The sequence below is a fragment of the Leptosomus discolor genome, chromosome 1 (assembly GCF_034619465.1).
Source record: "Leptosomus discolor isolate bLepDis1 chromosome 1, bLepDis1.hap2, whole genome shotgun sequence".
NCBI lineage: Eukaryota > Metazoa > Chordata > Aves > Leptosomiformes > Leptosomidae > Leptosomus > Leptosomus discolor.
In genome coordinates, this window is record NC_141391.1 from 143,617,061 (window position 1) to 143,631,089 (window position 14,029).

Below are 14,029 nucleotides of genomic sequence, written 5' to 3' on the forward strand. Positions count from 1 at the left end.
TCAGTTTATAATAATTTAATTCTTAATATATCCTCTTATTCCTTTAAGTACAGGGATTTTTTACTTAAGAGTTTCTATTCTGCCATCAGCCAGAATTAAACAGATGGCCTGATAGACTCTGTTGACTATGTTGGGACTTGGAAAATTTTTATTTTTAAAAATCTTGCTTGTACAATTATAGGGTAACTTGATCATGGAACCAAAATAGACCTGCCTTTTTTTCTCTTTTGTTCAAAGATTTTAAAGAATAGATATTGTTTCTTAAACTGGCATTTATTTGCTTTTAGATGGTATAGTCCTAGTCAAATCCTATTATGGTATTATGGGTCTGGGAAGCTTGTCTAACATTAGTTAGAGATCAAAGAAACAGGTTGCCACCATTTGCTAAGTCATCACCTGTCACCTGAGTCTTAGTAACTTAACAGAATGTGCTTTCATCCCCACTGATTGTAAAATACGTTAAATTATCTTAAACCTGTTTCATTGTGTGCTTGCGTTTACTGTGGGCAAGGAGCAAGTGCGGGAAATGCTGAAACTCAGTTGATGGGAAGTCAGCTGTTGGAGTGTCAGATGTATATGTGCCGGTCCTTAAATTGGTACTAATATTTCCAGCCTAGTTATTTTCCTCGCTATTCCAATATAAAAGCAGCACATCCAGTTTTGAATTAGGATTTTTTCTGTATGAGTTTAAGTTTCAGAGATGAGGAACAAAAGGCAAGAACAGTCAGAAGAAAGCGGAGTGTTGAGTAAGGGGGATCTCTGCTACCATTACAGTGGTAGCTTCCAAAGCCAAAAATGTTTTTTTGGGGTTTTTTTGCCACATGCTGGCAACACTACTAGCAGCTCATGAAGGAAATGCTATTTGCTTCTTACATCCTCAGACTGATCATTAGCAATGTAACAAGAGACACCACCAGGCTTGTGCTTCAGTCCATGGAAGCCTGGAGTTACTGCAGCACTGCTGCCCTTGGCTGTCGGGCATCTGAGAGGGCCAGCCTTGAGCCTGTCGTCTTTACTCTTTAACCCCACTCCACTTCTCATCTTCGTGGAGCACAAAAATCTGACTGAAATATGAAATAACTGGTTTCAACATGGGTTTGAATGTACTGATCTGGCTTGTAGGTAATGAGAACAAGGCAGTGTGCTGGAGCCCTTGGACAAATCAAGTCTTCTTAATATTCAGCAGTCGATAGGGTAGAGTTTAGTATCTCTCAGGATGGTCAGAGTGAAGAAATAAATCACAGAAAACTGATGAACATAATGGATTCTTTTTCTTTTTGTAGTGGACATACTTACTTAAAATAATTTACTTAATAATTTACTTAAAATCGTCATGTATACCTGTATGTTCCACCACAGAAAAATCCTGACACGTCACCGAATGGCAGAAGAAAAGTCTTACATAAAACTTTTTTTCTTATAGTTTATTCTCAGTGTTAGACTGGACTATAGAATATCCTACATGCTTTCCATCTATAAGAGAGAGTTTGGGGAAAACAATGAAAATGTTGATTGCTCTACAGCATCCCCGCCTGACACACCAGGGATTACCTCAGGTAAATGTTGCTGTTGTATTGCAATGTAAAATAATTCTGTGTAGACTACTGCAAACAATGAACTCAACTACGCCAGAAAGATGCTTGCCGCTTAAAGTTGAAAAGCTTGTGGAAAAATTAAAATTTTAAGGAATCCCTGAAAAACAAGATTTTTGCTGGCCTGTCGTCCTCTAGCAAAAATGCGATTCCTTTTTCCATGGTGACCATTTATTCTCTTCTCAAAACACTGCACAATGACAAATGCAGTGGAGGGTAGATCATGAGAAAATGGATGGGGTTGGATGAGGACAGATTTAAGTGAGGTGAACGTGGTATGGGAATGGAGTTGCCATTGGCTTGCCAGAGATTGTTCCCATGCACATAGAAGTGCTCACACTGTGACCACCTGCAAGTAGAGGAGAACTGCTTCAGTTGGAGGTGCTGTATAACAGAGGGGTGGCTAAGGAGTACTAAAGTCTTAAGTAGTAAGGTGTATTAAAGCTATTCTAAATGACAGTGTGGTGAATGATTTGGTTTATGATAAACATTCTGAAGTTCACGTGTCTGCTTTGTGGGGGTTGGCTCATCTAACAAAAAATGTAAAAGTTTCATGTTCTGTGTCATTTGTGGGTCACTGGTAGTGTGGTTTGTACAACTCCTAGCACCACAGAGCTCTGTTTCATCACGACAATTTGGCTGTTCCTCAGTAATAGTAATACACGATTTAACTCTGCCCCATGTCCTGTTTCTTCCCTTCTACTCTTGCAGATAGCGAATTTTACCTAATTGAGGAATGCATAGTTAGAGCTTTACTTGATAACATCTACTTTAAAGAGGAACCGAGTTCTATTTTGCTGTGCAGAGTAAACAATGATCACTGGCGCTTTTTTTTTTTAATTTTTTAATTTTGGTTTTGATTTTTTTTTTTTCCCAGCAATGGTTCCTGACATAGATGAAATTGCAGCTCAGGCTGAAACCATGTTTGCTGGCAGGTATATTCTCTGATGTTTTACCTCTCTGTTTGTTCATGTTGATATTTCTCGTGGACGATCTCTGTTTATTCAGTGCTTATTTTCATACACCTTTCTCTTCCTTTGGCTGCTTCTTATTACATAATCTATACATAGATAGGAAAGTGCCAGAAAAGACCTGGCTTTGAAACAAGCAAACAGCCCAGTTGGTATGGATGGCTGTGGGATTGGAAATGACCACCCTCTTAGTTGTAAGAGAGTTGGTAGAAACATTTTTGTCATGTTCCCAAAGGCAGCTGGGGAAGGGTGTACAGCTGTATTGGGGTAAACCACACTAATTATTTATTTATCTTATAATGCCTCACAGGGGTACTTTTAAAGACAGACCTTTTTGTGGTGTACCTTATGGCTGTAGCCCAAAATGTCTTGGATCAGTAGGTTACTGTTGACCCTCAGTGTTTCTCATAGACCGCATGACCTGTTGTCATTGCACCTTGTGTTTTAACCTATTTAGAAAGTTATGTCAACAATAATCTTTTTCATATGACTCCTCAAATCAACTGTGGACCACTTGCCATGATCTTCTGGACCAGCAGAGGCCTGTAGATCACAAGTTATGCTTGCAGAGTTTTGGAAGTGATTTCAGTTACACTGTGAACAAAAAAAAAAAGCACAGAAGATATCCACAGTGGAGAGTTATTACCATTATCACTATATTGGTTTAATTTTACGGGTATAATTATAATTAAACCAGTAAAAATGAATCCCATTTAGACAAGGCCATAGACTTTAAAGTTTTACTGGAGCTAGGGAGAAGGATCCGCACTATGGGCACTCTGATCTTTCTTCTCTCAGTCCCTTATGCATTCTCAATCTTTACCAGCGCAAGCAATGCCTCCAGTCCTCTCCCTGAACTCCCATAATGTAAAACAACACACAGCCCTTGACATCTGCGTCTTAAAATGAACAGAGAGACTGAATGGTTTCTTGGAAACATTATTTTTGCTTTGATATGTTAAGTGTAAATCTGCTTTTTGCTGTTCTAGATTATGAATATGATTCCAAAAATATGATGCTTTTGGCAATTCTTACTGGTTTTGAGCTTATTTTTTTCTTAAATGAAATCTTAATAGCAGCTGAAAAGAGGAGGAGTGAAAAGGAAAGGACCAAATTATTCTCTGATGAAATGCTGTTTACTTCAATTAATTTGGATTGGTGATGAGCTTGGCACAACTTATCCAAGACATAAAGGAATGTTTTTGCAATATGGATTTTAATCACAATATCTGATACATTTCATACATGCTTACTTTCATTCCGTAGTGTCCATTCTGCTACAAGATTGCTGCAACAGCATATAACTGTAGGACTGAAGTCCTTATAAAATATGTTAAAGTGATGTTTATAGTTTCCATCCTGCAGCGTATTTGATTTGGTTTGAAGAGCTCTGTCAAATGAAGGTTGTGTGTACAGGCATATTTATGTCAAAAGCTTTTATTTTTTTTTCTTATTTATTTTACTCTATTTGGTCCTTTTTTCCCATTTCTGTTGCAGAAAGGAGAAGAATGCAGTTCAACTTGATGATGAAGGGGGCAGAACTTTTTTACGGGTCCTCATTCACCTCATCATGCATGACTACCCTCCTTTGCTCTCAGGTGCTCTGCACCTGCTATTTAAGCACTTCAGCCAGAGAGCAGAAGTTCTGCAAGCATTTAAACAGGTATGGATGGGCATAGCATTATTCCAGGAAGCTGACTGAGGGGAAAGTCTTTCCAAAGGCTACTTTACTTACCTAAATTGCTGTTTGTAGCATGACAGCGTTATTTCCTTAGAGGTCCAAATTCAGCAGAGATTTTTTTTTTTCTTGTTAGAGTTGACCATATGTGCTAGTGTGTATTGTAGTTGTGCACCCAGAAGCAGTTATTTCTGGCATTGCATCCATTACTAAAAACGTAGGTCTGTGTTGACAGCTGGGACACACGCATCTCATGATGTAGTGATCCCTCAGAGACAGAGTTAGTAGCTCATGTTCTGCAAGCAGTGTACCGGTGTCAGCAATGAGACTTTTCTATCTTCAGGGCTACTTAGGCTGGGTATAAAGCTCTCTTGTTATACGTGTGGTGTTTCTAGTTCTAATTCAGGTGTCTTTGCATTGTGCTCTACTGCATGATACAGATATGCCTAAATAACAGGAGGAGAGTAATAGAGCCGAGCCTGTTTTCAGCTTGTATTCTTTCTGCTTGATAACGGTGCATGTGCAGGCTCCATGTGTCAGTGGATTAGGATGGGGAGATCTGATGTCATGGGGCTGGATGACAGAGACATCTCTGTTACGTAACCCTATATAACATATGTTGATAAGACCATCTGATGCTTATTTCAGGAGTTTGATAGCGTGTTGTCTCATCGTTATGTAAGATGTGGAGGTTTCTCTTGTTTAAAAACAGATGAATGATAAAGACCCGGAAAGCCTTTGTTTAATGTTTTTGCAGTGTAGCATAATGGCCTCCCACCAGGTTGTTAAAGTTAGGCCATGCCGGTTAGTTGCATAAATAGCTGTTATTCCCAGGTAATCAAGGACTGAGTAGCTTAAAATGTTTTTGCCAAGGATGGAAAAGGGTAATTGACAAATAAACAAAAAAGAGAACATTGACTATGAATGTCTGTGGATGAGCAGCATTCATAAATTCTGTAAAATAACAAGGTTTTGCCAAGCTAAGAGAGAAGATGATGAAAACTTTATATTACAAAATAGTGAATATTTGCCTGCATGTAGTGATTATTTTTTTTAAAGAATGTCCCAGTCAGTGTTCTTGTCTACCATGTGACCTTAATCTTTTACATAAGTGTGATTTCTTAATAGTGTTTATTGATTTGCTGTAAAGATTGTTGTTAGTTTTTTGGAATATTACCTTCATTAATAATCTTGGTAGAGCAAAGAGCATTACAAAGGAAGGAAATGGGTAGATCATGCTAAATCAAGAACTACAAATAACAGTGAAAAAAGCCAGATAATCTGAGCAGTACAAGAAAAGAAAAAGTGAGATTATTCTTAGTAAGAGGCAACTGCTCAGATGGTGGGAAATTAAGTGAACCTGAAAGTCAGTTTGTGACCTATTCTATATTCCAGCAGGTTTTTCTAAGCTGGCATAATAGTGTTAAAATCTGTTATTTTTCAATATTTGATTACAGTGATGTAGGTGATCATTAAAGTTGCTGACTTTTCTTTGGATGTCCTGTTCTATCATCCTTTTTTTTTATCTTTTTCTCGTAAAGTGCTGTGCTGATGGGATAAGCTTTTTCAAACTGTATTGCTTTAATACCATGTGACTGTATTGTTTTAATGCCATGAGAATCATAATCAGTACATTAGAGCTACCTCTGCATAGAACTCAAGAGGTTGTAATTCTGTGCTTGTGCTCAAATTGTTTTGCAGCGTATTAAAGAAGGCAAGAGAGTGTTGTGAATAACTATCCTGTTTTGGGCAACTAGCTCCAAGTCTCCAGCTCTGTTAAAGGCTTTTGATGAATGGAGGCTAAAAAGCCTGTGTGTACCATGTTTCAATTTCAGAGGGAAGGTTACATAAAGCACCTGAAAAGAGGGACTTAGAATGGAAACTGTCAAGCAAATTACCCAGGCATAAGTGCTAGTGCTACTGCTGTAATAGATTTACAATTTTCTGTATTTCCAGGTTCAGTTGCTGGTGTCTAATCAAGATGTTGATAACTACAAGCAAATCAAGGCTGATCTTGATCAGCTACGTCTGACTGTAGAAAAATCAGAATTGTGGGTTGAGAAGAGCAGCAATTATGAGAGTGGAGAGGTGGGCGATAATCAAACCAAAGGAGGAGAAGAGCCAATAGAGGTGGGTTTAAAGGCTTTGCTATTAGAATTGTTTCAATATTGGTAGGTAGTTTAATGAACAATGGCAAATTTGTGGTCTGGTTAATCAAAGTAGCAAAGTAAGACTGTGCAGTTTTCTGGCTGAGCTTTAGGAATAGACAGAATAGGAAATGAAACTTCTTTTATCAATGTGTTCAATATCTTCTCCCATTGCTTTCAGTAACTGTTCTTATGTCACAGACCTGCTTTCCTTTCTGGCTATCAAGCAAGCCCCAGAGTATGGCAACACTCTGTGGCCAAGGAAATAATCTAGGGATCACATGTTGGCAGTTGTGTTGACTTGCTGGAAGAAAGAAGGAGTAGACAGTATCTGTTCCTGCAACTAGGGGAGAGGAGCACAATCAAACCCATTTTTTTCAAACATCACAAGTAATTCCACTCTCCACCAAACGTAATACTGACCTAAGGATATTGAGATTTTGTAGGCAAACTAACATGTTTGGTTTTGTGTTTTGACCCTTGCCATACCACATTCTTGGGATATGATTTGAGAAACTTTAGAACTTGAGTCTGGAACCACGAAGACCTGATTTTTTTTAAAAAAATTTAATTGATTTCTTAAAATTGTTTTTCAATGAAAGCTGAGGTCCTTATGTTATCACCTAACTCCAGTATGAGTCTCTAATAAAATGCAGTGTTGCAAGAGTTGCTATGGTTTGTGGCATAACAGTAGATAGAGCAGGCTTTTCCACCAATATTTATTCCCGCTTTTCCATTTTCAAGTGGGGAGACATGAACAACTGTGATTTCTGACACCATGCTTTCCTTGTTCTTTTCCCTGGTAGATTCTTTCCTGGTAGCAAGGAAGTGGGCAAGGAAGCCACCAGGGGAAGCTTAGTAGGAAGCCAAGTGGAGATTATACAGTATTGTGAAGCCAACGCATTCAGGAAAAGTATGAGCTATTGAGAAGAGACAGGATGTTTGCAGATATTTATGACTTGGCCTTTCAGATGGGAAAGCAGATTTTTAGGTGGCTTCATACAGGGGAAAATCCAAGTTTTCAAGGGAGAATCCCAGTTTCTTGGGACAGTGTAGGTCCTACTCTTTCTCTGATATAACTTAGCGGAATTTAGTGGTGTCAGAACTGGGGAGCAATCTGGACTTTATGAGCTTAAGTATGTGGAATTTCCTACTTTCTTTCCTCAAGTATAGCTCTAGTAGGAAAGAAAATGTTCCTTTATGTATTTAATGAATGGAAAAGGTAATGGCGAAACAGGATACAGAATTGCAGTAGGATATTTACAAGGTTTTTTTAGCTATAATAAGTTTTAAAAGTGTAGTAAGAACCTTTTTATTCCTACGGATACCCCCAATAGCAAAGAAACTCTGGGAAGAGGGGACAAAACAATGTGCTTGAAACAGAAGCATCTCTAAATGGGATATTTTCATTTGTTTTTTTCCCATGAGGAATCCGTGGGTTTGTATGGATTAGCAGTGCTTTAGTAGATGCACAATATTATCTCTGGGACATTTGAGAGAGTATTATATCAGAACAGTAATATGTAATCTACACAACTGGTTAGATCATAGAATGGTTTGGGTTGGAAGGGACCTTAAAAATCACCTAGCTCCAACCCCCTGCCATGGGCAGGGACACGTCCCACCAGACCAGGTTGCTCCAAGCCCCATCCAGCCTGGCCTTGAACACTGCCAGGGAGGGGGCAGCCACAGCTTCTCTGGGCAACCTGTGCCAGTGCCTCACCACCCTCACAGCAAAGAACTTCTTCCTAACATCGAATCTAAATCTCCCCTCTTTCAGTTTGAAACCATTGCCCCTCGTCCTATCACCGCCCTCCCTGATCAAGAGTCCATCCCCACCTTTCCTGCAGGCCCCCTTGAAGTACTGGAAGGCTGCTCTAAGGTCTCCCCAGAGCCTTCTCTTCTCCAGGCTGAACAAGCCCAACTCTCTCAGCCTGTCCTCACAGGGGAGGTCCTCCAGCCCCCTGAGCATCTTCATGGCCCTCCTCTGGACTTGCTCCAACAGATCTATGTCTTTTTCATGTAGGGGGCCCCAGAGCTGGACGCAGCACTGCAGCTGGGGTCTCAACAGAGCAGAGCAGAGGGAGAGAATCACCTCCCTTGACCTGCTGGCCACGCTTCTCTTGATGTGGCCCATCTGGTGGTAATTCCATGAGAGCTGCACCCGGTTACAATGGCTCAGAATCTTGTCCATTTTTTTTTTCCCTGTTAAATTATTCTTTATCAGCCAGGAAATGCTTTTACCTGGCAGAACTACTTTAGATAGTGAATACTGTCTTTGAGATCTTAAGTGAGACGTAACAGCTCTGGTCATAATCAACAATGTGTGGAGTGGGTGGTTTGCTTCAATCAGATAAACATCCCTGTGAGATCCTATGCTTTCTTGGAATGGATGCTGGGTGTTCAGTACTGAGCTGGATGAACCTCTAGGTCTTTAGGGGATATGCTCCATTTGCCTGTGCTTAATTTTTCCTGAACAACATTAAAGTGTGCATGAGGGCTTAAATTACATTCCAGAACAGTCATATGTTGAACCGAAATTTCTGTCCTCACTGAAACACATTGCAAGATTGGCATAAGAGTTTTTAAAAGAATCACATATTTTTTTTGCCTTTGGGCTTCTGAGTCTTTCTGGATAATTTTTTCCACCTTTCTAACATAACCTGGAGGGCTAGAGACTTACTTTTTTTTTGTGTTTTTTTTTTCTTTTTGCAATCATAGGACTCCAGAAATGGGATCTGTAGAAAAAAGGCCATGTTCTTCTAAATAAAGTACCCAGAGTTCTCCACAGAAAAACAACAAGTCTAACATCCATACAGGATCATCTTGATAGGAACTGGACATCAGAATTACAGGAGATAGTGCTTGGAGTTAGGTCAGACACAAATTAGACACCATATAGGATTAGGAAGAAATGCTGAAACTGATCTCACATAACTGAGCCTTGCTTGAGAAGGGAAAAGCAGATAAAGCCTGTTTACCTGGTTATCTGTAGTAAGGGTGTTATAAGTCTCTATAGACACCATGGACTGTGGAAAGTGTGGTCTTTATTGTCCTGTCACTGGAGGATGCATTGGTGGTATAGCACCAGAAACATAGATCTGAGGAGGAGAAATAGATAGTCTCAATGAAAGGACTCTCAGGTGAAGATGGGGTACAGTGCAGTGGCATTTATCGATCTTTTCTTCGCCATCTGCTGAGAAAGTTCAGTGAGGTTTCAAGTGGTATAAACTTTCAGCACCCTTAAGCACCTGGTGTTCCCTTGCTCTCCTCCTTTTCCGGTCTGTGGCAGTTTGCTTTGGTTCTGGGAATGTTTAAACAAACATTTCCTGAAACATCATATATAGGTTGAGATTGTGAACTGAAACTTCTGAGAGTGCCCCTCATTCCCCTCAGGTAAGTAAATACAGCCTGTGGAGGAGGGCAAAACTGTGCCAGCTTGGCATTGACTAGTGCCTTGCACAGCTGTCCTGCGGAGATGAGGGAGACTATTTAGTGGCGGGGAACCGCTCAGACTGAATGCTGGAATCTGGGCCTCCATCTGGGGGCTAGAATGAAAGGCTCCCAAGACTGATGCAGAGTGATATCCCAGGAAATTTATGAATAGAGGAAGTAGTCTTTTTCAGAAAATACTGTTTCCTAAAGGTGGGGTACTCAGACAAGAATCTTTTTCAGTGCAATCTCTATGACTCCCTGTTCTCTATGGAAAAGTGTGATAGAGAATGTCTATCCTATACTGTAACAAGGCAAGATATGCAACTGAGTGTCTCTGATATCCCAGTGGTGTGATTATCTCTTGATAACTACATCCTTGGCATACTCTTATGGGTTCAATAAGCAGGCTTTTATTTTGTTAAAAGAAAGGATAGATTCAGCAGTTTCATGCTGATCAGCACTTCCAGATAAGACATATAGTTCACATGGATTATAAAACTACTTTGATTGAGGAAGAATGCTGATAAAAGTAGCAGGTAAATTAATCTTGGTTAACCCACAGTCCCAAAACAGAGGAGGGTGGTTAATTATAGCAAAGAGCCTGAAATATCTTCCAAAGTATTGATTCAAACAGCTAGAGAGAAGGCAGCATGCATACTAACAAACCTACACAAATAAAAACCCACTGTTGTTGCATAGATCAACATGACCATGAACAGCAGTGCTGACACTGTGATAAACAGCTTCTATGGCCAAGTGGTGCAGCTGTTCTTGCCCCACTGGAAATTAAGACCAGATGGGATTTATAGATCTCATCCTCGCCATCAGCTAAGAAAGTTCAGAGAGAGGTTTCAAGATGTATAAACATGCAGATTGGCATGCACGTGTATGCTTTAGCATAATTTTCTTCTCTGAAACAGTAGGAACTTTGAGGACACAGTGAAACTCGGAAGCACACCTGTTTGGTTCTTTTTTATGCTATTACACTGGTTTACATCCTTGTGGTTATACTGTGAGGCAGTCTTAAGACCTGCTACAGTTTTTCTACATGCTTAATCATTTCAGCATCCAAAGTCCAATCTTTCAATTCTTTGTGTTTCCAGTTAAGAAAGGCGTACCATTGCTGGCAGGAGAAAAAAAAAAACCATAATCCTACTGCCAGAATTCTAAGTGGCAGTATTTGTGTATATATTCTTCCATGTTTTGGTTGAGATATGCATGGAAAGGTGCGTGGGTCTTGGCAGTTACTTGCTGACTTCATTTATCTTATTTATCATGCCCAGCTGGGGCTTTCTAAAAGCCAAGGCCCAGAGTATACGGCATCATGACTGGATGTTGCCGTTTAACATAAGGTTCTCATTTGTTTTTAAATCCTTTCCTGCATCATCTAGAGATAAGGACAGAAGTGTCTTCTTCCTGGGAGAAGCATCTCTAATTTCCACATGCTACTTGCTTGTGTACAGCTGAGAACTCCACCCTACATATGTCAATTACAGAGGTCACCTTAAGCTCTTTCTCCAGACTTTTTAATGTTCACACACAGACTTGGTAATCTTTCCAGCTGTATTAGAGATTTTTGGAACGAGTAGTGGCTATTGAAATGCCTTATGATCCCTATTCTCATAGTATCTAAATTCCTTGGGATGTCTAGTCTGTGATTTAGGGACGTGTTCTTTTTTAGGAGGATCAGAAGCATGAAGACATAGAGTAATTTCCTCAAATCATGTTGGAAATTTGAAACAAAGGAAGGACTTGAGTGTGAACCTTTTCAGTCACTGGACTGGTGGATAAAGAATAAACAAGTCTTTCTTTATTATCTGTGTTATATCCCTTCCCTATGAGCTGCTGTAATACATCTTCACTTGCTGTTGTTAAATATAATTAGTTCATGTTGAGAAAATTGCAATAGATCTCCAATTGTTGTGTGTTCTTTGTTACAGGAGTCAAATATTTTGAGTCCAATACAGGATGGGACCAAAAAACCCCAGATAGACAGCAATAAAAGCAATAACTACAATATTGTTAAAGAGGTTGGTATATCTGCTAAGAAACTTGCTTGACATACTTGTTTGCTAAGTAGATTTAGTAGTTATTTTGAAAGAATGTATTTTAGAATGCTTTTGTGTCTTGCGATTGGTTCTTTGCTTGCTTGCAGGCTTATTTATTTGTTTATTTATTTATAGATTTTGATTCGACTCAGCAAACTTTGTGTTCAGAATAAAAAATGTCGAAATCAACAGCAGCGACTGCTGAAGAATATGGGCGCCCACTTGGTAGTCTTGGACCTTCTGCAGATACCCTATGAAAAGGTTATTCTCATAATTTTAGTGGTAAAGAACATGAACTCGATAAAGGGAAATGCCTCAAGAGGCCCAAGAATCAGTGTGAATATTCTTTTTAAACTGAATTCAATCAACTATGTTACAAACGTGAAATGATGATGCCATATTCTACCTTAAGAATAATGGGTTTGGGCCTAAGTTTCAATGTGGCTACCTGCATAGAACAGGTTTTATTAAGAACTTAATGTTTACTGCCTGAGGTACCTGGATGTCACTGTGCTATCACCCTGTTCCTGAAATAGGCCAACATTAGGTCTGCAGTCACTGCACGGTAAGAAGTATTGATTTAATGGAACTCCTGGCAGGGTATCTAAATTCTGCTGATGTGAGTGCTATTGTAGATACATAAGGACAAAAAGCTTTCAAGGATCAAGTCTGAAATACTTTGTTTCTGTGGTGGAAGCCTCTAGCCCAGTTCTGTTTGCAAGTTTTTCAGAAGATAATGTGATTTTTGTACTGATTTAGTGGCATTGAGCATACAAATGAATGATCTAGAAGGCCTTTTAAAGAGCACATCTTTCTAGATCTTGTAAGAAGCATTGAGAGAAGATAAAACCTGTTTTGGGCTACATTTTCCTGAGTGTTACACACTAGTGTTATGATGTAGATGCTGGGTTCGGTTGTCTTCAATAAAATAGTGCTTGTCCGTATAGATGGTTCACCAAATCATAGTTAGAATACTGTATGAGAGGAATAAAAAATCGGGATGAAACTAGACATACATTTGTGTGGCAGTATGTGTATGAACATATGTATTCACGTAGGTGTACACACACATCTGTTTCTATATGTAGCTATATAAAAGCCAAAGCTTTTCAAAAGCTTAAAATCAATGCAGGCTGGAGAGCTTTTTTGTTTTTGAAAATCAAGCCACTTGGCACTTTTAAAACTAGTGAATTATAGTCATGCATGAGGAAATCTTTGAGTTTGTGCTCTTACCTGTGAATCCCTATGGTCAAGTTGATTCAGAGTAAGGTACAGTCACTAATGGACTCTGAAGGAAACTAGATCAGTTGCTTTTGCCAGAGGGAGAATTCCTGCCTTATAACAGCTCAGAAGAATTGGTTTGTTTGTGGCTAAATTCATGTTGTGTGGTTTTAACAAGTATGTTTAGGTACACGCAGCTGATTTTGTTTGTCTTTCTGCAGAGCGATGAAAAGATGAATGAAGTTATGAATCTAGCCCACACTTTTCTTCAGAATTTCTGTCGAGGAAATCCTCAGAATCAAGTTCTCCTCCACAAAAATCTCAACTTGTTCTTAACTCCAGGGGTAAGTATTTCATTTTAAGGAGAATATTATAACTGGAAGTAAATTTGGACTTGCTGAAAAATGACAATGCTAAATAAATAATTTAATTAAGTTGTGCCCTCTCTGCCTTCTCTTCTCTCTTCTTGTCTTTTCTCCTTTATCATTGCACTTTATGTAATTGTTTTTAATGTTGCTGTTTTAAAAGTGGAAAACAGTACTACCTGCAGGGTTTACTGGAAGTATCTAAGAACATGTGTCGCATCATCACAACATGTTTAGCTTGACTTTGATCTTATTCATCCTAGCTCACTCACAGATGGACTGTAAGTCAAGGTAGAAGATGCTGTGACTATGCTGTCTTGAAGCGTGTGTGACAGTAGAACCAGAGCCATACATTTTTGTTGATGATGCTTCCATTTGATTCATCTAATCTAAAATTTGATCTTTTATTAAATCATTGTCTTTATAATAAATCTCTTTGTCAGGGTTCCTTTATGTATATAAGTATGTGTGTGTTTATAGAATGACACCTCGCTCAGTGGCAGATCTACTGAGCAAAACATGCTGTTATTAGAAAGAGTGTGAGTATTAGGATTGTAGACTCCTGGCCTGTG

General features: G+C 39.2%; 1 protein-coding gene across 1 annotated transcript in view; it reads left to right on the forward strand.

Annotated features, from left to right (window-relative positions):
* The window catches only part of ITPR2 (inositol 1,4,5-trisphosphate receptor type 2), a 262,967-nt gene that overhangs the window by 107,657 nt on the left and 141,281 nt on the right, over window positions 1–14,029 (forward strand). Inside the window, exons 23-29 of the mRNA XM_086466499.1 lie at window positions 1,424–1,556; window positions 2,470–2,527; window positions 4,061–4,226; window positions 6,198–6,371; window positions 11,764–11,853; window positions 12,007–12,132; window positions 13,314–13,436. Coding sequence (XP_086322625.1) covers window positions 1,424–1,556; window positions 2,470–2,527; window positions 4,061–4,226; window positions 6,198–6,371; window positions 11,764–11,853; window positions 12,007–12,132; window positions 13,314–13,436 — 870 coding nt within the window. The remainder of the gene's footprint in view (window positions 1–1,423; window positions 1,557–2,469; window positions 2,528–4,060; window positions 4,227–6,197; window positions 6,372–11,763; window positions 11,854–12,006; window positions 12,133–13,313; window positions 13,437–14,029) is intronic.